General features: G+C 38.9%; 1 protein-coding gene across 1 annotated transcript in view; it reads right to left on the bottom strand.

The window, feature by feature from the left end:
* The window catches only part of Meikin (meiotic kinetochore factor), a 44,705-nt gene extending 25,758 nt beyond the window's left edge, over window positions 1-18,947 (bottom strand). The window contains exons 1-8 of the mRNA XM_048437694.3: window positions 18,747-18,947; window positions 18,559-18,652; window positions 17,865-17,949; window positions 16,125-16,185; window positions 10,683-10,808; window positions 7,286-7,405; window positions 6,130-6,169; window positions 3,440-3,504 (exon numbers count right to left, since the gene is read on the bottom strand). Coding sequence (XP_048293651.3) covers window positions 3,440-3,504; window positions 6,130-6,169; window positions 7,286-7,405; window positions 10,683-10,808; window positions 16,125-16,185; window positions 17,865-17,949; window positions 18,559-18,652; window positions 18,747-18,900 — 745 coding nt within the window. The 5' untranslated portion in view covers window positions 18,901-18,947. The remainder of the gene's footprint in view (window positions 1-3,439; window positions 3,505-6,129; window positions 6,170-7,285; window positions 7,406-10,682; window positions 10,809-16,124; window positions 16,186-17,864; window positions 17,950-18,558; window positions 18,653-18,746) is intronic.
* Window positions 18,948-25,880: the final 6,933 nt, after the last annotated feature.

Here is a 25,880-nt window from a genome sequence, read left to right on the forward strand (position 1 = left end):
CTTGTCTTTACTCTCTGCACCACTACCCTGATTTGAGGCACCACCTTCTCTACAATTCACTGAACCCTTATTTACCTAAAATGTAAACCTAGGGTCATTTGCTTAAGATTTTATTTTCAGACTTTCCATTGCCATCAAATTAAAATTCAAACTCTTTACTTTGACATACAAAGTCCTTTTTATGCTTCATGATTCCCCAGCCTAAAATATTTTTCAGAGAAAATATAGGATTCTCAGTTAAATTTGAATTTCAGTAAAAACTTTAGTTAAGTAATCCAGCTTAATAGTATTTATTTTGCAGTGTTTGAAGCATACTTCTACCAGAATATTTGCCATTTACCTAAGTTCAAGCTTAATGCATTTATTTCCTAAATCTGGAAACTCTAGGGGTTAATGGATTACTTCTGTCATTTTCATCTCCCAAGGCAAAGAACATTCATAGGTAGATTTATGAGTTTGTGGGAGATAAAAACTATTACCAACATTTTGTAATAAATTAAACAGAACAATAACAAATATGGGAGTACTGAGGATAACCTCTGGACAACTGATTTATAGTTCCTAAGATTAAGACCAGGTTAGATCTAGATTATGATCCTTCTTACTCTACGTTTTCATTCTAGTTAGTCTGATTACTTTAAATTATTTTCTACCTCATTAATATATGTTATACAATGATGTATTATTATTATCACTATAATCATAATTATGATTATTAATTATTGAGACAGGGTCTCACTATGTAGTTCTACAAACACAATCTGTAGACCAGGCTGGCCTTGAACACACAGATATCTGCTTGCCTCTACCTCCAAAGTGCTGGTATTTAAGGCATGTGCCACCATACCCATCACAATGAATTGTTAGATAATGCATACTTTAGAATGGTGACATTCAGTGGGTTACAGCTTCATGGGGTTGTTTAAACTCAGTTGAAATTAAATAAATTCCAAAATTAAAAAAAAAGCTTAAAAAATGAATGAATGAGTGTGTGTGTGTGTGTGTGTGTGTGTGTGTGTGTGTGTGTGTGTGATTGCTAGTTTACTCTGTCCCGAATCTTCTCATGGCTTCTGAGGTACACCTCTAATGCACCAGCCACTAAGCCCAGGCTTCATCTGATGGACATTTCCTTCCTTCCCTCCTTCTACATATTGAAGTGCTACATTTACATTCTTCTTAGAAGTTTTAATTCCTTTTTACTTCTATATGATTTCACCTAATCGTATTCTTCAAAACACCTACATTCCAACTCCAAATAGATATCTAAGTGTGTGTGTTTGTGTATAAAAACAGCCTCTGTCCTGAATTCCAGAGTCATGTGTCACAAACTACCTTCATGAAAGTAACACTTGAAGCTAATGCACCTCTCCAGTCTGAATTATTTTATTCAAGGTTGTATATACAAAGGTCACAGTACTTCCTCAGAAGCTGCCTTAATTTCTCCATTTAAAACATCATACCTAGGAGCTGGCAAGATAGTTCAGTGAGTAAAGTCACTTACCAGACAAGCTTAGAAACCTGAGTTCAATCTCCAGAACCCACATATAGGTGGAAGGAAAGAAGTAGCTCCACAAAATTGTCCTCTGCTATCTACACATGTGCTGCCATGTGTGCTCCTGCCACATGCACTCACACACAATAATAGTTTTTTTAAAATACCTTACCCAGTCACACTCTCTACCGTGCTTCATTTTCTTTCATTGCTCTTATATTCTTATATATATACTCTATTTCTCTCATACAATACATCCTAACTACAATTTCCCCTCCCTCCACTTCTCCCACTTCCCCTGCCACCCCCCCTCTTCCTCAGATCCACTCTCCCTCTATTTCCCTTCAGACAAGAGCAGGCCTCTAAGAGACAACAGCCACACAGGACAAAACAAGATACAATACAACAAGGCAAAAGCCCTCACATTGAGGCTGGACAAGGCAATCCAATAGGAGTAAAAGAGCCCCAAGAACAGGCAAAAGAGTCAGAGATACATTCATTCCCACTGTTAGTAGTCCCACAGAACCACCAAGCTAACATCCATAACATATACACAGACGTGGTGCAAAGCCATGTAGGCCCCATGTCACCTTAGTCTCTGTGAGCTTCAGAAGTGAATATGAATTTTTTTTATTTCTCTAGTCCTTTGAATGTGTTATTACAAAGTGATTTTCCTTTAATTTCCTCGTGCTAACTGCCTAGAGTACAGGCTCAGTGTCTAACACTATAATACTATTGTTCAGAACAGGAATGAGCTTAATCTTTTTTCTCTCCAAGACAGGGTATCAGCTGTTTAGCTCTAGTTGTCCTAGAAATCACTATGTAGATTAGAATGACCTCTCAAAAACAATTTCTTAAAATGAAGATTTTAATACTAAACTGTATATTTTTGATTCATATAAACATTTGAAATAATTATTTTTCTGAAGAAGAAACAATTCTTCAATTTTGCTTTCAAATAAATATTATAAAACTTCTTGCAAGAAATAAAGAAAACAGGGGCTAAAGCGATGGCTCAGTGGTTACAATCACTGGCTGCTGCTCTCCCAGAGGACCTCAGTTCAATTCCCAACACCCACATGGCAGCTCACAACTGTTTACAACTCCAGTTCCAAGGGATCTGTTACTCTCTTCTGGCCCTACAGGCATTGTATGCACATGGTGCACAGGACACATGCAGGCAAAACACTCATAAAAACAAAGCTGAAAAAAGAAATAAAATAAAAATCTAACCTATGACTGAGGCTAATAAGTACGTAAATGTCTTGCTATGCTCACTCCAATAAAAAATTAAAGAGTGCCAGTAATGTGAGACATTTTGTTGATCCTATCATTTTTCAGTCCTGACATGTGGCCCCAATTGTTCTCTTCTACCACTGAACCTTAAGGGCAGAGAAAATGTGTCACTTCCCACTGGGGTATACAGCAATGCCTAATATAGAATATTTTAAGTATATTTCTAATAACAACAAACAATGGGTGGTGTATGGATAGTAAAGACCCATTTTCTAACCTAATAAAACTCTTTTCTTTCTTTACTTCCTCCCTCCCTCCCTCCCTCCCTCCCTCCCTTCTTTCCTCCCTCCCTCCCTCCCTTCCTCCCTCCCTCCATCCCTCACTCCCTTCGTCCTTTCTTTCTTTCTTTCTTTCTTTCTTTCTTTCTTTCTTTCTTTCTATCTTCCTTTCTTCTTTTCACTGAGATGGGGTCTGCCTACGCATTTCTCACTGGCCTGAATTTGCTATGTAAACCGGGCTGGCTTCTAACTTGCTTGTTTTCTGAGTGCTGGGATTAAAGGTGTACACCACCACCATAAGCATCCAAATCTTTATTTTTAAAATGCAACTGAGCTAAAATGTTTTCTGGAGTACCTAGTTTGTTAATACATGGTATACTGTAGCAAAGGTAAATATATAATCATTTAAATAATTAGTGCCACTAATTATTACCTGATGCTAAATTTGAAGTATACTTCGGTTGTGAAGAGATATGTGGGGCTTCTAATGTCATCTCTCTGTAATAAGAACAAATTAGTGATATTTTCTAATCTTTTAATAACTTTCAATTATCCTCAAATTATACTGAAATTAAAGACATGCAATTAATTATTCTGTAGGAAAAATATAACTAGTTAAAAATGCATCATATTTATAGTAACAGATAACAATAACATGTATGTACATGTTTATGTAGAGGAAAGCCCTGATGTTTAGAATTACATAGACCTGAGTTTAACCCTGGCTTTACTATTCATCCTTCAGTGGCCTTGAGAAAGCTACGCAGCCTGTCCTGAGTCTTACTTGCAAAGAAATAGCAAACCTATTGCCAGGATGTTTTTGGTGAGGACCCCAAACATGAGTGATATTTGGGCATGAGTGTCTTTTTCTCCTTGACACTTCCACAAATGAGACTGCATTCCATTCTGACTAAACATGCAGGTGAGGATGAGTTATTACAAGAAGATCCAGGTTCAGTATTTACCCCTAAAACAAGTTCTGAGAAAAACAGATTTCCCTGAAGACAACAGAGTTGAAAATCAAATGTGAGAGGAAACTTTTCTAAATTCCTGTATTAGTTAATTGAAAAGTTGAACTCAGTGAAGAGCCAAGTACTTGTCTGTCATTTCTCTTTAAGCTCTTATTTCCAAGTAGAGCTGCCTTGCTTCTGAATGAACCTTCATGTGAACTATTTCTTCCTAGGGCATTTCAGGGACACTCTGAGCTCTCTCCAGATCACACAACTCTTCCGCCTTTCACTAATGCATCTCAGTTGACCTATGAATAAACAGCTATTTTTAGGGATGAAGAGTCCAGTGTAGTGACACAACTCCAAACTTCTGCTATGAAACGTAAATCTCTCCCTGCTCTGGCCCGAGTCAGACTCCTGCTATGGGGACAGCAGCTCTGCCTCTGCTTCTCAAGTTCTAGTCTCCCACCGCCATTGCCACACACACTTGTCTGAAGCTGGCTTCCTTTGGCTTTGGATCAGAATGATCTGGAAGTGGACTTTCTCCTGTCTGTAGGTTACCTTTCCATTTTCTTGAGTTTTCCATAAGTATTCACTGAGGGTTAAATTATTTTAAATTTCTCACAATCTGCTTTAGTCATGATGAAAACCTTTTAGTGGCTCTCAATATTTCTGGGACAAAATAAAGATTCCACTCTCCAGGCCTTTCACAGTTCCGATCGTGGCCACCCTCTTGAACTCAGATCCCGTCAATTTCAGACTCTCAGGTCAGTACACTTACCCTGAACCAAACGCTTCCTCTAATAACACACTTCTCCTTGGTCTTCCCCACAGCAATTCTACCACTTTTTTTTTTGCAAGAGCCTCAACATCAAGAGATATTGGCATTATTTAATAATAACTACCTCCACAATAATTCCTCCTAAAACAGAGTTTTGAAGAAGTGTTTTTTTTGAGACAATTACACAAATAATCCATTGTTATTATTCTTAGGAGCCAAGAGAGGTCAGTGTGTTCTTAGACTTTTAGAAAACTACATAAATCATCAGTGCATCTTTTACGGAAACTCTCAGTGTTATACTGAATAGTGCACATGGTTAGAATCACACAGACCAGGGCTTAAAGCCAATTTATGCTACATTTTGGCAATTAACAATGAATTGGTTTTTTTCCTTTCAGATTACCAAAAATCTAAGAAATTAAAAGTCTAATTCAGTTTAGTGAGATGATGCAATTATCTGCAATCCACAAGAATTGAATACTTTCCCTGCAATACTACTTTTATTGAATACAAATTTAGACAGAGAAAAAGTACCTTTCTATCTTCTTTCACTATGACAAAAATCACTTTGGTAGTTGTGCAAGGACTAAAATAACCTATCAATTCTATAGATTTACAAAAAGTCAGACTAAGAGAGAACCAAAGAAGGGAAGAACAGGCTTGAAATGATTATAATCAGCACATGAAGGTAGGTATCCAAAGCTGTCTATTAGTAGCTAATATGAATTAATAATTGCTTGACTGATAAACTCCCACAAAATGAAGCCTGATTCAATGTTGACAAAACAACTTTGATAAGACAAAAATATACCCAATGATTCTTATTAAATGTTACTTGACATATGTGCTATTAATTCAAAATGATAGAGTCAGCCTTGACCACTGGCTCTAACAAGTCTTGCTAATCTACTTGCAGATGTCGTAGGAGCTCAGCCTGTTACCTCAGGCCCTCCTCTGGCTGGTCCTCCTACCTAAAGTGCTCTTTCCCCAACTTTCCCTTCCTGTAGACAACTGCTCAAATGATGCCTTTCCAATGGGACCTCCCCATCACACCATTTAAAGTAGCAAGCTTCAACTCCAACACTATAGAGGCCATCTTGCTTTATCTTTTTCGATATCATCCTTTTTGACACAGTAAGTGGCACCACATTTACTTGTCTATTGTCTGTCTCTCCAAAATGTAATGTGGATTTGAGGAGGACAGTAATTTTGTGTTTCATTGATTTTACTCCTTACTATATCCCAGCAATTAGAACACTCCTGACTAGAGTAAGTGATCAGCAAATACTGAATGAAGTTCATCTGAGTTTGTGGAATGGCAGTCATCACTATCATATAACTCTTACAATAAAGGGTTTTGAAAAGTACAATATCAAAATTTTTAGCTCTTACATTTTCCTATGGCATTCCTCATAGTTTTCTGGAGAAGAACCTACCAAAGGAGGGGTGGGGAGGAGGAATCAATCCATTAGACATAGAGATAATCCAAAGGCACATAAGAGGCTAAAATTATCCTGGATAAAAATAAAAATTTCTCTTCAGCATACATACTGACAGAACTTCTGATTTTATGTTTGACTGTTTTATCGTGTTTCTCCTATGTGTCTCTTAAATTAGGCAAAGGTATTTTGGAAAATATCAAAGTAAAACATAGAAAGTATTATGAAGTGTTATGAGATACATAAATATTTGGACAGTTCTTTATAATCTGAGTACCTTTCACAACTATTATCTTGGGAATTTTACAATATCCAAGTCAGTCAAACACACCAATTTATTTTTCACATTTCACATATGTGAAAACAAGGACAAGTCAGTTACAAAACCCACCACCTTAGGTATTTAGCTGAATCAATGATGTCCAGGTACAGTAAGAAAGCCTAACTCAAAACTGAGGTGGGCCATTGAGTTGAATAAGGGGCAGACAGCTTGCCAAGCATGCCCACGGTCCTAGGTTCAGTCTCTAGCACTGTAAATAAGCAACAGTAATAAAGAAGATTGGATTGGGGTGGGAGAAGTGTTAGCAAACTACTTAGCAAACATCCACAAGTTCAATCCCCAGGACTCATGTTGTGGAGGAGGAGACCAGCTCCCAAAAGTCATTCTCTGATCTTTACAAGTATGTCATGGCACACATATATGTACATGTACTCACATTCACACATTAAATAAATGTAATTTTTAAAATTAGGGGCTGGCAGATGGTCCGTTGGGTAAAGCTGCTTGCTGCCAAGAATGACAATGTGAATTTGATCCCCAGGACTCGTCGGGCTGTTTTCTGAACTCTGTATGTGCAGTATGGCACATGCAAATGCTCATGCATACACACACATGCATACAGACACATAATGAATAAATAAAATGTAAACAATAAACTAGAAACCCATATTACTAAAACTATTGTTAGGTATTATTTGTAGCCAGAAGCAATCTTGGCTCATAGGTTTAGCTTAGAAGTCATTTAGAAGAGAAAAAAAAAACTACTTTCATTTTCCAACATAGATGAGGGATTTTCCTCATGAGAGAGAAAAACGAATGTAAAACTCACTCAGAATTGCTGAGAGGTCTGCAAGCTGTGCCACCTTCTCTACAGCCACGGCATTGCTGGTGTCTAGAAGAGTGGAATTCTTGCAGGACCTGTACTCTTGCCACCTGGGATGCTCACAATCTAAAAAACAGACTATGTTTTTTACATACCATACACTCATGTATGTGAATGTGTATGTGCTAAATAAATAAATATAATTTCAAAGTTTTAAGATGACATAATACTTTGAAAAGCCCACAAGTGACAGATTACTCCATGTCCCAAACTTAGGTCCTATCCATTCCAGACTATGGTAACTGGAGGTTTTGGATAGAACAGAACACAAGGATAAGTCATGATGACATCAAGAAAAGAATCTATGGCTCAGTCCAGTTCTCTGTCCTTGCCTGTCTTCTGTCTAGATTTTTGCTTTACAGAGATCACTGAGCTACAGGATGGCAGCACACACATAACTGGCTGGCTCACGTATTCTCTGTACTCCTCTCTGTCCATTAAGCCTCATGCCAGTGAGAAACACAGTCACACTGCCATTACTTGGTATCAGTTCTAAATTTTCTATTGACTGTGGCTATGTAAGAATGTGCTATACCTGTTGCATCCCTGTATGTACCTTTCACCTGTCCACAGCATATTATTACATCATCAGATAGTCTTCTTATGTATGGAAACTGTGAATTGAACCTAGGACCTCATGCATGCTGGTCAAACATTCTACCACTGAGATACATCTCCAGACATATTAGATATTCAATGTAGGTATCATGATGATAAAATACTACAACAATCTTATTCTTCTGGTATACCATGCAATCTTTTGGTTTTCCTGAATCAGTATTCCCCTATCTTCACAGATGGTTAACTTTTCTATGTGTTTCATTTTCTTAGTCGTCTTTTGTTTTTGAATTTTAAGGCAGGGTTTCTCTGTGTAGTCCTGGCTGCCATGGTACTCACTCTGTAGACCAAGATGGCCCCAAACTCACAGGGATTTGTCTGCCTCTGTCTCCCAAGTACTGGGATTAAAGGCATGCACCACCACCGCCTAGCAAGTCTTTGGAATTTTAGAGAGACTATGAATATTTTAGAGAAACTCTGAACTTTGAAAGAGATTTTAAATGTTTTGAAGAGATTGAACTTTTCTTACTCTTTATTTTTGTTTTTGTTTTTGAGACAGGGCCTCTAAATGTAGCCCCGACTGTCCTGGAACTCGCTATTCATGCCAGGCTAGTCTCAAACTCACAGAGATTCACTTGCCTCTGCCCCAAGAGCTAGGATTAAAGGTGTGTGCCACCATACATGTCAAGAGACTGAACTTTTTTTTTCCAAGACAGGATTTCTCTGTAGCTTTGGAGCCTGTCCTATAACTAGCTCTTGTAATCCAGACTGGCCTCAAACTCATTGAGATCCACCTGCCTCTGTCTTTCAAGTGCTGGGATTAAAGATGTGCACCACCACTGCCTGGGAAGAGAGTGACCTTTTAAAGTATTTGAATTTTTAAAGACTGTGACTTTTAAAAGTTAGAATGTTTTATATTGTGATATTAATATTAACATGCCATCTTGGGGACAAATGACAAAAGAAAGGTTCTAGTTGAATAGTGATGTGATTTATGCTATCAAGTTGATAAGGGGTCAATTATGTTGGCTAGTTTTATGTCACCTTGACACAAGGTAGAGTCATCTGGGAAAAAGGAATCTCAATTGAGAAAATGTCCCCACCAGACTTATCTGCAGGCAAACCTGTGGGACATTTTCTTGATTAAAGATTGATGTGGGAGGGCACATCTCATTGATGATGCTGTCACCCTTGCACTCTAGGGTCCTGGATGGTATGAAAAAACAAGTTGAGTGTGCCAGAAGGAGCAGGCCAATAAGCATCACTCCCCCATCACTTCTTGTCTCCAGCTTCCTGCTTGGAGTTCCCAGTTTGACTTCCCTGGACAGACTACAAGCTCTAAGATGAAATAAACCCTTTCCTCTACAAGTTGATTTTAGTAATGAGGTTTATCACAGCAATAGAAAGCTAACTAAGACACCAGCATCATTTGTTGAAAAGGATATCTTTTCTTCAATGTGCATTTTTGTTGTTATTTGTCAAAATTCACATGCCTGTAGCTGTACAGGCATCTATCTGGGTTCTTTCCTTCATTCCTATCATCTATGTGTCTGTTTAAGTACCAGTATCATGCTGTTTCTATGACCATGATTCTGTAGTTTAGAATTTTAAATCATTGTTAACTGACCTAAGATCTTTTGTGTCTCCCCACAAAGTTAACAAGGATATGTATTTTTCTCAGAATTGTAAAAGAACAAAATGATATGTCCAACCAATTAAGACCATTTCCAGGTCTTTATTACATTTGTTCACTGAGATCCTGTTGCCCAAAGCAAGCTATATAGCTAATCCAAAGTGAAAAAATAGGAAACTACCAGAGAGATATGAGCAATTTAGACCAACATATCAAAAATCACAGCATCCCTTTTATTAACAGATCATAGAGTCATCAAATCCATAATCCCTTTGACTAAAAACATCCCAAAAGGTAATTCTTCAGGGAATCCCAGCATTTGGAATGTTAAGACAGGGGAACTCAAGTCACTTCAAGTTCAGCCTGGTTTACATAGTAAGGCCTTATCTCAAAAGAGGCTCCCTTTGAGTAGAAAGCAACAGTCACAGTATCTGCCATTTAAAAAAATGACATCAACATATATATGTATATAACTGTGCAAATATATTATACAACTGTACAATGTATATATATATAAAACTGTAAGAACATTCGTTTGTACAAACATTAGTCACCATTAGTTTGTACAGTTATATACACATGTGACATGTTCATGCTTGTACATGTTGTTCTGGCATCATGCCTTTTATCTAATTTTGCCCTTCCTCTCCCCCTCCTCCACTAGGTCTCCTTTGCTCTAGATTCTCCTCATCTATGTTCAAGTCACCTTTTGGTTTTATTTTAACATATAAGAAGAAATACACAATACTTGTCTTTTTGTGTCTTGCTTAGGATTCATAATTTCTTCTTTCCAATTCACTTTATGCGTTTGATTTTGAAAAGAAAAAGGCATGTTCTATTGTTGCAAGAAGTTGTAGAGAAAAGCCTATGTTGTCTTCTATCATCAGCCAAAGGTTCTATTTATAATAAATAATAAATAACTGTGAAGAAAATTTAAGCAAGAATTTGGCCTACTTAACATGTTATATACTGAAGAGTAAGAAAATTACATGAAATAAAAGAAAGCAAATAGAAGTGTACAAAGAGGGTATGTATATTTAGAGAAAAAATACACCTTCACCTCCATTAAGTGCAAATATATTCACTGCAAAATGTATGGACAAACCAACAGTTTTACAGCACAGACAATTAAGGAGGAAATCATATTCTTACCCAAATAGTCTGATCCTCTGAACAGCTCAGGTGATGGGAAGCTATTCTCTTCAGTACTCTTTGTATATGAGTCTGTGTCTGAACAGCTCAGGGGACAGCTGGAAACATCATACTCCGAAGTTATCCCTGTAAAATAAAGTGAAACAAAAAAGGTTGAATGGGATAAAGAGCAGAATTAAAATCCCAAAAAGGCACATCTGTAGAAAAGTCATATACTATATATAGCTTATATATATATATATATATACACACATATGTAGTTATATATCAAGAATTTAATATTGACTTCACACACAATTAGAAAATCTTAATATTGTCAATAATTTTGATTTAAATCTTAGATAAATAAATGCTTTAATGTTGATAAACACATTATAATCCTTTTTGACTGTTTCCCTAAGTTTTACTTTTACGGCCACTCCTTTTTCATTTCATCTGTAATCCTAGCTCAAAAATTCAAGTTCTATATGTAAGCAATTCACTAGCTAAGAAGGAAAAAGATGAATCCAGTCATTCCATCCAAAAAGGACAGACTAAAATAACACAGAATGAAAAGCAGACAAACAAAAGACTGAACAGACATCCCAGAAATACTCAAATGTATATGCACAACTGATTTTTATGAAGACATATAAGTAGTTTAATGAAGAAAGGAAGGATTGTCTTTTAAATAAATTGTGTTAGAATAACTCTGTATGCATACGAAAAACCAAAACAAAGGTTGGGTGTGTGACTTTGTGGTAGAATACTTGCCAACATGTGTGAAGCCCTAGGTCCAATCACTATCATAACAAAAGTCCTTCATCCCCAAAAACAAAACCCCAAAGAAAACAAAACAAAAGTTGAGCTGAAGAGATGGCTCAGCAGTTAAGAACACTTGCTTTTCTTGCAGATGACCTGTATTTGGTCCTAACACCTGTATAGCAACTTACAGCCATCTATAACTCCATTTACAAGGAATCTGAGACATCCTCCTGGCCTCCTTGAGCACCAGGCACATATGTGGTACAAATACATATATATAGACATTCATATGGTGTGGGAGAATTGTCTGTATTCTGTGAATCATGTTTTAAATGAACGCTGATTGGCCAGGAGGGAAGTATAAGTGGGTCAACCAGACAGGAAATAGAGGTGGGGCGATGAGAACAGGAGTATTCTGGGAAGCAGGAAGCTCCCTCTCCCATTCCTGCCCAGACCACCGAGAAGCAAGATGTAACCTGCCCGGCTGAGAAAGGTACTGAGCCATGTGGCTAACATAGATAAGAATAATGGGTTAATATAAGCTACAAGAGCTAAAAAGTAGCCTGAGCTAATGAACCAATCAGTTTTATAACTTATGGAGATCTCTGTGTGATTTTCTCTAGGATTAAACAGCTGGGGAACTGGGTGGGACAGAAACCCCAATAAGTAGCCCGGCCCTCATGTTACACTCATACACATAAAACTAAATTTTAAGAAACTTAAATTTTATACCATACTCTAAGAAACTAACACTAAGTTAGGCACGTTGGTGCATGCTTCTCGGAGAAGGGTTGTAGTCTTACCTACTCAGGAGGCTGAAGCAGAAAAATATAGAATTTAAGGCCAGCCCAGGTAAATTAATGAGACATTTCCTTAAAATAAAAAGTAAAAAAGAGATCTGGTGGAAAGACAATGCAAAAGTAACATTATAAATAGAAGAGCTACACACCATGTGGCAATCAGTGCTCATTCAGGACTATGATACACTGACACACATCTTTACCTGGACCAAGGCCAAAGAGAAAGCCAATCCTTAGAGAAACTCAAACTGCTCTGCCAGTGACAACAGAATAAGCACTATCGTGCACACACACACACACACACACACACACACACACACACACACACACACACACACCACTACCCTGAGAACCATGTGAACACAGGAGCTGACCTGGATACAAACTTGGGGACACAAGTATACTTAGCAAAGACTACATGACACTGGTGGAAAAGTAGCTTGAGCTCAGGTAATATCCAATTGCAAAGGTTAATACAAGCATGCACAGTATACAACCCTTATAGCTTGTCCTCATTCCTACTTTCCTTCCCTCTCCTCACTCCTGCTTTACTATTCTTTTTTAAAATTTGAGACAGGAGCTTACTATGCAGTCCTGCTGTCCTGGAACTCACTATTGAAACTCAGAGATCCTACTGCCTCTGCCTCCTGAGCGCTGGGATTCAAGATGTGCTCCACCATGTGTGACTTTTTACTTTTTATTATTAGTAATCTTAACAATCTTTAAATTACTTACTTATTCATCTGGTCTCCTAGCTCCTTAGTGAGAATGTAGGCAAATTACCCAGTTGCTTTTTATTACACTTTAGTATCTGGTTTGTAGTAAAATCATTCTTTCTGTTATAGTAGTCTGCTACTCCCCTATCAATGATAGTAGGGAATCCATAAAGAAGATCCATATGAAACAGAACAATGAATATGGAAAAAAAACCAAAAAACCCAAGGACAATGGGAAGACTCATCCATTGCATCAGATACACAAACAATACAGAAACATACAAAATGAACAAGCCAATACAGCACTTTCAAAAGCTTGCAACTCTTCAATAACTAAAACCAAAGATAGTAAATTAAGCAAAAAGCTAAACAAATGACTCAAAAGTTCATTTTTTTAAAACAACTTCAGAGTATTCAAACAAGTATATGATGAAACAAGGAAATCAAGTCAGGGCCTAGATAAAAATTTCAGCGACATGAATGAGAACCTCAATAACCTCAGCAAGGAGACTGTAATTCTGAAGAAAAATCAAAACAAAACAAATGTTGGAAACTGGAGAGTAAATTCAGGAAATTAAAAGCATCACTTATTAGTGAAAAGCATCACTAATATGCTAGATCAAGCAGAAGGAAGAATATCAGGGATCAAAGATGAGGTTGAGGATATACTATACTCAGAGAAAGAAAAACATAAGGGTATCTATAAACATCCAAGAATTCTGGAACATGATCAAGCAAGAGACTAAATCTAAGAATTCAGGAAGTAGAAGGGTAGGAGCTGAGATAATAGCCAAAGGCATAGAAAATTAGAGTAAAATTATTCCAAATCTAGTCCCTTTGAAACTTCAGTGCTGGTCAGTCAGCTGACATGCATGCCTCTTTCGCAGCCCACAATCCTGGCACTGCTAAACCAATCTATTTAGGGTCTCTCTTCACTGCTACAGGACAAGGAAGTGTGAAACAGAGCTGTAATTAATAGGGTTTTAGTCATGAAGGGGTAGTTGTATGAAATGGGAGTTGTTTCTTTTGCTCTTCAGATAGTAGACACAGCAGAAAAGTCAATGGCTCTTTGTGATACTCCTCTTTTTCACAACCTTCCTTTAGGAATGCCTGCAGTTCTGCTTCAGGAAATCTATTTGCTGGTATTCCTTAATGGTATCAAAAGAATCTGCAGCAAGTGTAATAAAAAGGCTGGGAATCATGGAAAAGAGTAGTAGCTGTGAGTACAGACAGCTCAACAGTCACAGAGATGTTCTTCTGATGGATCTGAGCAAAGGCTGAAGGCGGCTAGCCAATACCACACACATGCTGCATTTTCTTCTTTACCAAGAGATTTAGAAATACCTTCTATAAACTTATATTAATAACAATGGATCTTGTGCACAGTATGAGAAGCCAAGAAAATCACAATAAAAAAAGCATCAAACAGCAAGACATACTAAAGCGTTTCCTCAGTGGATCTAGATACTTTCACATCTTTATATGTCTCTATGTTGGTACTAATCTCAAAATAGATTTTAATTTTGCTTCTGTGAGCTTTCTTGTCAAGGGAATCAAATTATGAGAGACCTAACAATCTGGTAACAGTCTGGAAGAAATCATCTATAGGTCAGTGTCTTTGAGGTAAAAAATTTCTCTTTGTAGGAGTCAAAAATTTCCAGAGTGAACAATGAATGAGTCCAGTGCAGAAGGCACATTTAGAAGTCTAAGTAGGAGCAGCCTATTTCATCATCACTGCCAATATTTAGGGTCTCATTAGAAGAAAACATGGGCCCTTTCTTTTAATGCTGCCCACAGGTTTTAATCCAATTCTATTGTCTTAATTTTGTCATCAGGGAAATTTTCATTACATGGTGATACGACTGAAAAAGCAAAAACAATGCTGTCGTTAAGTGTCTCCTTGAGTATATATGATGCACATATGCAGACACAGTCATTGTGCTGGATAGTTTTATGTTAACTTGACACATGCTAAAGTCATCACAGAAAAGGGAGCCCCAACTGAGAAAAGGCCCTCATAGATTGGACTGTAGGCAAACCTGTAGGGCATTTTCTTAACTAGAGACTGATGTGAGGACCCAGTCCACTGTGGTGCGCAGGGCCATTCCTAGGCTGATAGTCCTATAACAAAGTAGGCCAGGCAAGCCACGGCGAGTAAGCCAGTAAGCAGCACTCCTTCGTGGACTCTGCCTCAGCTCAAGTCTCCAGGAGCTCATCTGAGTTCCGGTCCTGACTTCCTTCAAGATGAACAGTGATAAAACGCATACTCCTAATAAACCCTTTCCTCCCCAGCTAGCTCTGGTTATGTTTCATGACAGCAAGGGTAACTCTAACTAGGACAGTCATCTTCATCTACACCAGCATATTCTCTCAAAAGCCAAGTTTTTTAAAAAGCAACAGCGTTCTCTTCTTTGAAAGCAAGCACCACTGATTAAACCAAATTCAACAAGTTATGCGGTGACTACACTATTTGGGAAATCTACAAACCCAGTTCCCGTGGAATCTGGCTTGATATTTTTCACAAGGGTCCAGGAAACAAAACTTCAGATTTCCTCTTATATCCTCTCATCTCAGAATCAAAAGGTACCATTGCATTTCTCTGTCACCCTGGGCCCACTAGGGTCAAAACTTGGTTCCACACTGGCAGGTCCAGTCCTCAAGGCATGATGCAGCCCTGAGCTGCAGGAGGATGATTCCATCCATGTGTCAGCTGTACCTGCCTCTGACCTGAGCTTAATTGCTCCCGCCCTGCTGTCCAGCAGTGTGTCCTATCATGACTCCTCCAGCTCTGGGTGCCAGGAAGGTCTGCAGGAAGACCTCTGTACACAGTTTCTTTTGCATGGATTTCTCTTAACCATCTTTTGGCATAGTTAATTTCTGTTCCCCTTCAGATCTCAAGTCAATTGCCAACCACACATGGGAGCATTTCCTAGTATTTCTAGCTGAGCATAATTAATTAAATTTGAGTCATGCTCTTTTATAACATGTCACTACTATAATTTCTCATTTACTGGTGTAAACATGCAGGCATCGAGAATGAGGTCTAGAGCACATTCAGGGATTCGTGTTAGACCAGTGGAAAAACAGCTTCTCTAGTGCTGAAATGAGAAGTCGAGAGATGCAAAGGAGTGCATTATGTTTGGAGAAAAGACAGAAAAAAAGTTGTAATCTGTTAGTCTTACCTGAAACTACTTCACTACTTGATGAACAACTGTCAGTCTCGAAGTCATTAGTCACTGACTCCTATGGGGAATAAGAATGAAAGATAAAGTACAAATTATGAGATAGATATTTAATTTGATTTTTTGATATTTGATTTGATTTGAAAAATGAGTGTCAACTTGGTATGTTAATTTCATAGATACATCGGAATACTGATCACAGATAATCTTCTATTTAACACTAAATCTAAAAATAAATATTAAATTACTATGACTAAATATGGGGAACTAGCACAGTCAACTCACTATTGAGAGATAAAGTAATAGACAGAAAGTGAATATTTTTCTGACCACCTAGGAAGGAAGGACTTTTTCTCACCCTTTAAATAACAAGTGGAAGCCGGGTAGTGGTGGTGCACGCCTTTAATCCCAGCACTCGGGAGGCAGGGGCAGGCGGATCTCTGTGAGTTTGAAGCCAGCCTGGTCTACAAGAGCTAGTTCCAGGACAGGCTCCAAAGCTACAGAGAAACCCTGTCTTGAAAAACTAAAACAAAACAAACAAACAAACAACCCGAAAAAAAAAAAAACCAAAAAAGGGAAATAAATCAGAAGAAAAATGACATAGAAGTCCAATATAAAAAAATTAAAAACTCATAAGTCAATGGAAATATTTGCTATCTGTGTAAAACTATCTTCAGTATCTAATGAACAGATACTTCACAGCAGAAGAAATACAAGTGGACAACAGTGAGAAAAAAGTCCTGACTTCATCAGCATCCAAAGAATGGGAAGTAAAATAACACACAGCTTTTCATCTATCATCAATTTGAGTAAGAGTGTGCTAATTTGCTCGCAAGAGTCTCAAAGTGTCAAACACATCCACCCTTTGGCCTACTGCGAAGTATTTATCTTAAGTAACAACCTTAGATGCACACAATCCTGTAGAAGTATGTCTATCAATACCCAAAAAGGCAAAACCTTGGAAACTCGGGCTCCCAGTCTCCAGAAAAGTCTGACACATTTTGGTATATTTATTAGATAAAACACTATGAAGACATTAAAATATTGTAAATACCTTAAGACTATTTAAAAATAAGGTAATATATAAGTTGTAAAATGTTTTTAAAGCAGAGAAAAAAAGCAGAAAGAAACATACAGCAATTTTAAGCAACTTTTATATACTATTTTGAATATTTAAATCATCTTCACAAAACACTTCACCATATACTGTTAAAACATAATGCAAAAAATCATTTTTTAAATGTCGTATGTGAAACTGCCATCTTCTAAACACAGGCCTGGTGGCCTGAGGCAGGACTGCGAGTTTAAAGCCAGCTTCTGCTGTGCAGTGAGGTCCTGTCTCACAGAGCTAGATTATAATAAAAGAATATTAGCAAGCTCTGTAGCACACTGAGTCCTTAGTGATCAATCATGTTTCTAGTTGCTAATGAACAAACTCAAATGGAAAACAGGCTTTAAAATGTTAAGATTTTGAATCTGCAGAAGAGAACGTTAACAAATAACATTTCCCCAGTACTCACTAAAAGATCTGAAAAAGACAGAAGTGTGTAATTATGAACCTACTTAAGTGGGACGCTCAAGGCTCCATAGGGGTGTGTGTGTGTGTGTGTGTGTGTGTGTGTGTGTGTGTGTGTGAATGTAATAAAAACACTAGAAACTATTCTTTTATTGTAAGGTGCATCAGCTACAACCAGTCTCTACCTTAAGTGTATGTAAGAAGTATAGGAGGAATATACATACACTCAACGGAGTTATCTTCTCATCTGGGGTCTCTTTGCCAGGGATATTTTCTTGCAGGCTTTCCCCTCCTGTAATACTTAACTGACTGCAAATAAACAAAACAGTTCAGTTTACAACATCTGGGTTTGACTGTGTCTTGTTGTAGTTTAAAATCTGAGAGTTCCTTTAAGGGAATCTTAGAGAACTGACAGGGATTTACACCAAAAGCTGAATGATGCCGCAGACGCTTTCCTTACGGGTTCTGTCTCGCCTTTAATGTGGCAAGCCTTCCATTAATAAAACGAATCTGTCTGGACTCGGGGCTGTAGCTCACTTTGGTAGAGCGCCTTAAACCACAGCACAATGGCACAAACTTGTAATCCCAGATTTGGGAGGTGGAGGCATGAAAATCTGTTAAAGTCACCTCCTACTACATAGAGAATTTGAGGCCAGCCTGGGTTATATGAGATCCTGTCATTCATAAATACAGATGTGTGCGTTATCTGTAAACGTATATAAAACCTAACTAAAAGGGTGTGTATGGGAATGTTGTGTGCACACCCCTCCCCCCAATTTCTGGGTCTGCGTTTTAGGAGCAGAACCAGCACATTCATTTTCTCCCTTGACTGCTTGAATGATAGGCTACTAAGCAGAAGCAAAACTTAAATTTCTGAGAAAGCCAAGTTGCCCAGGGCTGTTGCCCTAGGCTACCCACCTTGGCAACTGTGAGCTGCTACCTCTGGACCTGTTCAATTCCTCTTTCTCAGTAATCTTCCGCAATCCCTGCTCTTTGCCTTTTCCCTTCAGACCTGTGAGAGGGTACCACGTTTCAGGGGACCTGCTCGTGCCCCCACTCAACCCCGGCCAAGGCCCACCCGCCACCCAGGCCTGCTGAACATCGACCTGGAGGGGCCTCAGTCTTCCCAGGGACTGCTAGGTCCGGCTTCGGAGTGAGGTTGAGCCTCTCACCATCCGTCTTCTTGCGGGTATAAACCCGTCGAGGCCACATGGGCACTCCACCAAAGCCGGAGGGCCCTACATGCCCCACCTTGTCCATCGCCTTCTTGAGGAACTGGCCTCCCACAGAGCGATGCCCTGCCAGACCACCCGCCTCAGTACTACTTTTATAGTCGCAAAGGTTTCTGGGAAGATGGTGGGCGGCTCCTGCAAAGCAAGGCCTGGGCTGTGAGAACTACTTCTAGACTACTGAACCCAAGCTCCCTAAGTTTTAAATGCACGTGTGCATGTGCACACACACACACACACACACACACACACACACACACGCACACACACATGCACACACGCACCCACCTGTGTCCAGCGAGTCATTGTTTTTAGTCGGAATGATCCAACACCAGTAACTCATACAGTGCTGTTCTGAACACTGCCATGACACCCCAGCCACCGAGTTTGGGGTTTCTGTCCTTAAGGAATGAAAACGGGAGTTTCGCCTCACTCAGTGCGGAAAGACAAAAGGCAGATTTGCTAGGGAAGGCTCCATCTGATAAGCATATTGAGCATGTGGAAACCGTCTTTTTAGTCTTAAAAAAAACCGCAGCATTTGACAATATTGAAAATGCGGTCTGTAGTGATGACATTAGGAAGAGCTTGAAGGCATTTTTGTGCCTCCCCAATGCTGTGTACATACGTATGCAGATGAGTATGCTTGCGTGTGGAGGCCAGAGGACTTTCTTAACCACCGCTGTTTTTGTTTGTTTTGTTTAGAGATTCAGTCTGTTAGTGAACCTGGAGCTCACCGATTTGGCTTGATTGCCTGGCTGGTACACTTCAGACATCTTCCTGTCTCTGCCTCTCCAGCAAAGTGCTTACAGATGCACACTGCCCCGTCAGCTTTTCTAAGAAGATACAGGGGATCTGAACTCTGGTTTATGTGGAAAGCACTTTACCAGCTAAGCCATCTCTCATCCTGAGATTCCAATGTATGTGAATACAAACTGAATTTTCATAATAAGATTACACTGAATTTTACAACTGAAAATCAGCTCATGGAAACATTTATAGCAGTCTATTACTCATCAAAATATAACTTTGTAAATAGCAGAGGGATCTTTATGGGCATTCTTGCCTGCTTAGATATATTGGTGCTTTGAGTCACTGACTTAGTGTTGGCTGAGCACCTTGCTGTGTTAGGCACTATGTCTTGGCAACATAAATAAATAACAACAGGTCCTTCAGTCAGGGATCTTACAGTCTTGCTGCTCTCTGAGTAGTAATCACAGTTCCAACATTCTGTCTTGAGTCACACCCATAACATGCAAACAGGCAGTCAGTCTCTCATTCAGATACCAAGTTTCCTGGCTCCTCTCATTGCTTTGGGGTACAAACAAACAACCCACTGCAGTTCTTGAATGATGTGTGGGAGCCTTGGAACTCACTATGTAGATCACCTGCCTCTACCTCCTCAGTCCTGGGATTAAAGGCATGCACTACCGTGCCCAACTCCCTAAAGGTTATTCCCTGCCTCCTACCCTGAATACAGTTTTATATAGCTTAGGCTGTGTAGCCAAGAATGATCACAAACTTCTGATCTTTCTGCTTCTACCTCCTAAGTGCTATAATTACTGACAGGTGTCTCAGTGCCTAATTATAGTCTAGTGGCGCCTGAAATCAAACTCCGGCCTTGGTACAAACTAGGCAAGCACTCTATTGAGGTAGTGACCCATTTCCCGAAACCCAATGAAAGCATTCACCAAGTACTAACAAGTAAAGTTTTTAGGAATTAGACCTGTGAGATGTCTTAGTAGATAGAAACACTTGTCTTGAGGTTTGGCTAAGAGCACTTCCTGCTATTGGAGAGGACCTGAGTTCATTTCTCGACATTCACATGGAGGATTAGAGTAATCTATATCTCCAATTCCAGGGGATCTGATACCTTCACATGGCCCCTGTGGTACAATACATGCAGACAGACAAAACTCCCATACACATATTTTTTTTTTAAAAAAATCTTTTAAAAGTGTTTTTTTTTTGTACAAAATTGACAATTGCATCCCCAGAACCCATGATTTAAGAAAAGAACCAATTCATAAAAATTATTCTCTGGGGGCTGGAGGGGTGGTTCGGTGGTTGAGCTCTGGCTACTCTTGCAGAGGACCCAGGCTCAATTCCCAGCACACATACAGATGCTTATAAATGTCTATCAGACCAGTCCTGGGGAATCTCGTGTGTAGGGCCATATTATAAAGCCCATATTTCTACTTCATATGGCAGCTAGAATTTCAGACCAGTTTGCACCTGCCACACAGGAGGTGGCCACCTAGCCTTCCACACTGACGCCATTCCAAACAAATGGTCAGGATAGGCTAATGTTGTTCTGCTCTTTCTTTGTAATTTGGAGGACACCTGGAAAAGAGATGTTAATTCAGCCTACATGACAGAACTGGCATGCAGAGCAGAAAGATAGGAAGGTGTAACAGAGCAGGCATAGATAGGTGTGGACATGACTTCGTCCACCTGGTTACCTAGGAGACAGAATACTAATGAATTTCCCCATCAGTTTAGGTGTTGGTATAAAAGCTGTTTGGAGAATGTACGCGGGTGAATTTTCAGGATGTGAACTCAGGATTTCATGAGGGATCTCCGAAAATCTCCCACCCGATAAAGCCATGTGAGTTGTGTCTTTATTCCCGTGCCTCTCTCCTGGTCCAGGGAATGACACAGACATTCCTACACATAAAATAAAAATAATCTTTTAAAAAGTTGCCCTCTTACCTCCACATGCATCTAGGCACACAGGCACAACAACACACATTTTGCAGCTGAGGAAACCAAGTCCTAGGAAAACTCATAAAGGCAGGTGGTTGCCATAGATAGCGTAGTTGCCTGGGCATGTGTCTAGCAAACTGGTCATGATTTCATCCCTCCTAATAGGGAAGGGAAAAAGGCAAGAGCAATAAGGAGGGGCGCTTGCAGCCCTTAGTAGTAAAGAGAAGGGAAGAGACTTGAGACAGAATGCTTTGTTTACAGCCTCCCCTAGAATCACCCTACAAAAAGACGGACTGGAGAGACATACGGGAGAGGTGGGCTGGTGATTAAGATCACTGGTTACTCTTCCAGAAGGTCAAGATTTGGGTCCCAGCACACTGTCTTTTAACTCAAATTCCAGGGGTTATGATGCTCTCTATTGGCTTCCTTGGGCACTGCACACAGGTGGTGCACAGACTTAACACCAGAATCAAAATACAATACTTTTAAGGGAAAAGAAACAAGTGCCCCACAAGAAAGTGAGGTAGGCAGAGACATCTCAACTCAGTCATCGCTCTCTCTTCTCCATCTCCAAGTGCAAACAGCCTGTGCAAGTATTCACAAACGAGGCTTCCCAGTGAACTTCTTCCACTCACCCATTTTACTGCTCCCACCATAGACCCAGAGCACCATTGGCCATGTTCAACACATGTTGAATTAGACTGATTTGCAACAGTCAGAGATAGGAACTTCGATGGGGAAACAAGTTTCAGATGTGGATGAGGCTTCTGAAGAAAGCTTTTTATTTTTTGTAAACAATCAGTGTGTGGGATTTGCAGTCCCTGAAACCCCCCCCCAAAAAAAATCTTCTGGCATAATCTGTTTGTTGTGTGTTTGTTTTATTGATGGAGTAATATGCTGGGAGGTTTTGCTTACGGTGATATCCATGGGTGTCAGGGAACTCAATGAAAGCAGTTTAGACATGCTTAGGTTACAAGAATGGAAGAAATTACAAAGATAGATTAAAAAATAAACTATAGCTTTAGATATTACAGTCATAATTCAGTGAAACATAAAGTAGGGCCACAGGGATTTTCCTTTAATAGATATTCCGTGAGCACCTACTGTTGGCTATACTCTTTACACTGAAGCTAAAACCTGAAACAACTCTCCCAGTGGGGATGGGACAAAGAGACTATCAACCAATGAATGACTTGGAAAGCTTCTAAGCTTGGAGCTTACATTTGTTTTGTTTAAATATGTACATGTCTGTGCCTGGGTGAGTTTTATGTGTCCCGTGTAGATGCAGAAAAGTGTGGAGGCCAGACTCGGGCATCAGATGCTCTGGAACTGGAGTGACAAGCCCAGGAGTTGTGAGCCACAATGTGGATGTTAGGGACCAACTCTTAGGCCACTGTATGAGTACTGAGTACTCCCAACCACTGAGCTATGTCTCCAGCCCTAAAGCTTAGTTTCCAAAGAAAAATGGCAGAAATTGGGCCAAGGCATAGAGGCAGAGGGAGAGTCATTGGTATGACTGGAGCCAAGGCTCCATAAGGAAGTGGCAGCAGAAGACACACAAGTCTTTGTGCACTGAAGCAGGGAGTCAGAACTTTGTTCTGGAAACCATGGGAAGGATTCAAAGAGACAATGGAAAGAAAAGTGTTGTGACCAGATTTTCAATTTAGAAAGATGTCATGGCAGAGCCTGGGAAAGTGAAGTGGAACCTTGAAGATTGTTTTCATAAAGCACTGCACTGTCTCAGAGCAACAACAAAGGTGGCTTAAACCATGCAAATAGTTGTGAGACTGGAGAGAAGCAGAGAAGAGCAAATACGTGAAGACAGAATCTGCACAAACTTGATGTGGTAGAGTGAACCATTTTAAGAAACTTTGTCTTTGGCCAGGCAGTGGTGGTGTATGCCTTTAATCCCAGCACTTGGGAGGCAGAGGCAGGTGGATCTCTGAGTTCAAGGTCAATTTGGTCTACAGAGTGAGTTCCAGGACAACCAAGGCTACACAGAGAAACCTTGTCTTGAAAATAAAAAAGAAAAAAAGAAAGAATATCTTTCTTTTACTTTATAGTTGATTTGATGACATTGTGGAAATGTTAAAGACCATCATCATAATGGAAAAATTTGAAGAGTTATTGTTCTTTGGAAGACTGAAAGTTATTTAAATCTAGGACATGTTTGGTAATAGCAAGGTTTCCAATAAAGGCCTGCACAAAGGATAGCCACTGAGTGCACATAAGTTGTCCATAACTAATCATGTCTAGCTACTTAAAGTTTGAGAAAACTTACAGGTGATGGAGAATATGCTGATGCAAAAGTTTCATGCTTGGGCACCAAATATACCATATAGACAATTATCAAACATTCCCATGAGGTAACTGCATCATATAAGCACAGAATACAGAAAGAAATTATAAACAATTTTGAGAAATAAAAAACTTTATTTTTTACAAAAGTTTTCATGAGTGCATTTTGTATTTGATATTCATGCTGTTATAACAAAGCAAACTAAAATATAATTACAGTTCAGGTACATCTATGCGTATTTAAAAAGTAATATTTTAATTCCTTGATTTTTCAAAAATTGAAAGTAGAATAAGCAATTCTTCAAAAATAGCCATTTTACCCTCCCCATGCAATCATTGCAATGATTTAACAAGGAAATGTAAAATGAGCGGTCAGATGAGTGCTTAAATGGCATATGACCTCCTGAAAACCCTTTGTGTTTGGAACTAGAGTTGGAAACGCTTGCTTACATTTTCAAGTGTGCATTACCTCTGCAGTACAACCATTAACATATTCTCAATGAGGAGATTCTCATTCGGGGACTGGTCCTCATGTATGCTGACCTCATTCTCACGGCATTATTTGTAGGTTCCCAGGCAAGATTATGCAGCATACTTAAGAGAGAGCTTAAGACTGTCAGGATCCTTTTTATCATTGTAGTGTTTTCTTAAAATAAAAACAGCCAACTTTTAATTGATCAGTTTTACATATGGTTATTCATTCTTTTGTCCTGAGATATTAAGCCATTTTGTAAGGAGTTTGTCTTCATGCAAAAATGTAATTTTCCCTTCTTAACATTCATTTTCTAGTATTTTGCATTTTAAATAACTGTATCACACTTGTGCTTAATATATGTGAAACATAAAGAACAATTCATTTATTATGGCAGAAAAATTAACGATCATTGGTTCTTTCATAGGCAATACAATCAATCTTAAGTGTTGTTTTCAAATTGCTAAAACATTGCCTGTCTGTAAAACTCTCAATGGAAATTTTGTGGGTTTCCCCTGTTCAGGGTATGGCTACTCCTTGAACCTCTGAGTTTAAGATCCTAATACATGGAGCTAAGCCTGTAGGCCACACCCAGTCACTCTTGTCTGCCACCTGGAGGGGAAGTCTCAAAATTACCTATAAAGACATCCTTTGTGGCAAATAGGGCAATGTGTATATGTGTATATTGTTTTATAGTGTTTACCCCAACTGGGTTGGTTTGTAAAAAAAAAAAACGTGAGAATTAGTAACACATTTGAGTAACAAATAGATAAAAAGCTGACAAACATTTAAGAACATATTTATGATTAAGGAATCAAGTCCCTGTGGCCTCTAGACTTCAAACAGTATATGGTGCCCACTGGGATTATGACAAGTCTTAAGTACTTAGCCTTTTTCCTATATTGGTAAAAGAGAAACACAAACTTGTTTTTCATCACCTGAGATAAGATTGAGAAATCTGAAACAAGAAGGAGTTTTTCATTGATAACATGCTCTTTCATTTCTTTCTTGTTACAAAGTTAAGTAGTGTTTCACGGAGGAGCAAGAGGACATGTGATGAACCTAAGGCCCACTGTAACTTTCTAAGCACTTCTGCACCCTCCCATAAACAGTCCCCACACAGATTGGGAAGTTCAATAGAAACACAGAATCTTTTGAGAAACAAACAACAAACAAAGGTTGTTAACAATTATTCACATCTAACTGCAATGAAGAATAAATATAATAAGGATAAATTTTTCAATCGTTTGCTTAAATTGCACTATTCAAAAATTCTGAAGTCAAAGTCAACTATGAGATTTTTGTCAAATAGTCAGACAATGGAAAACAACTTCTTTTATTTGAAGTGCGAAATTCCTTGCCCTTAAAATAATGTGAATATCTAATTCAGGTAATGATCTTCAATTTTAATTATCAAATATGTGTGAAGTATCTAAAGAGCCAGTGTTTCTCACATGTGGCTCTGTATGTGCTATCTGTCTAGTCAGAAATGTCTTTCAAATTTACTGCACCCTGGGGTGGAGCTCAGGGGCGCAGCA

Source organism: Myodes glareolus, chromosome 9, assembly GCF_982192425.1.
Source record: "Myodes glareolus chromosome 9, mMyoGla1.1, whole genome shotgun sequence".
Taxonomy (NCBI): Eukaryota; Metazoa; Chordata; class Mammalia; order Rodentia; family Cricetidae; genus Myodes; species Myodes glareolus.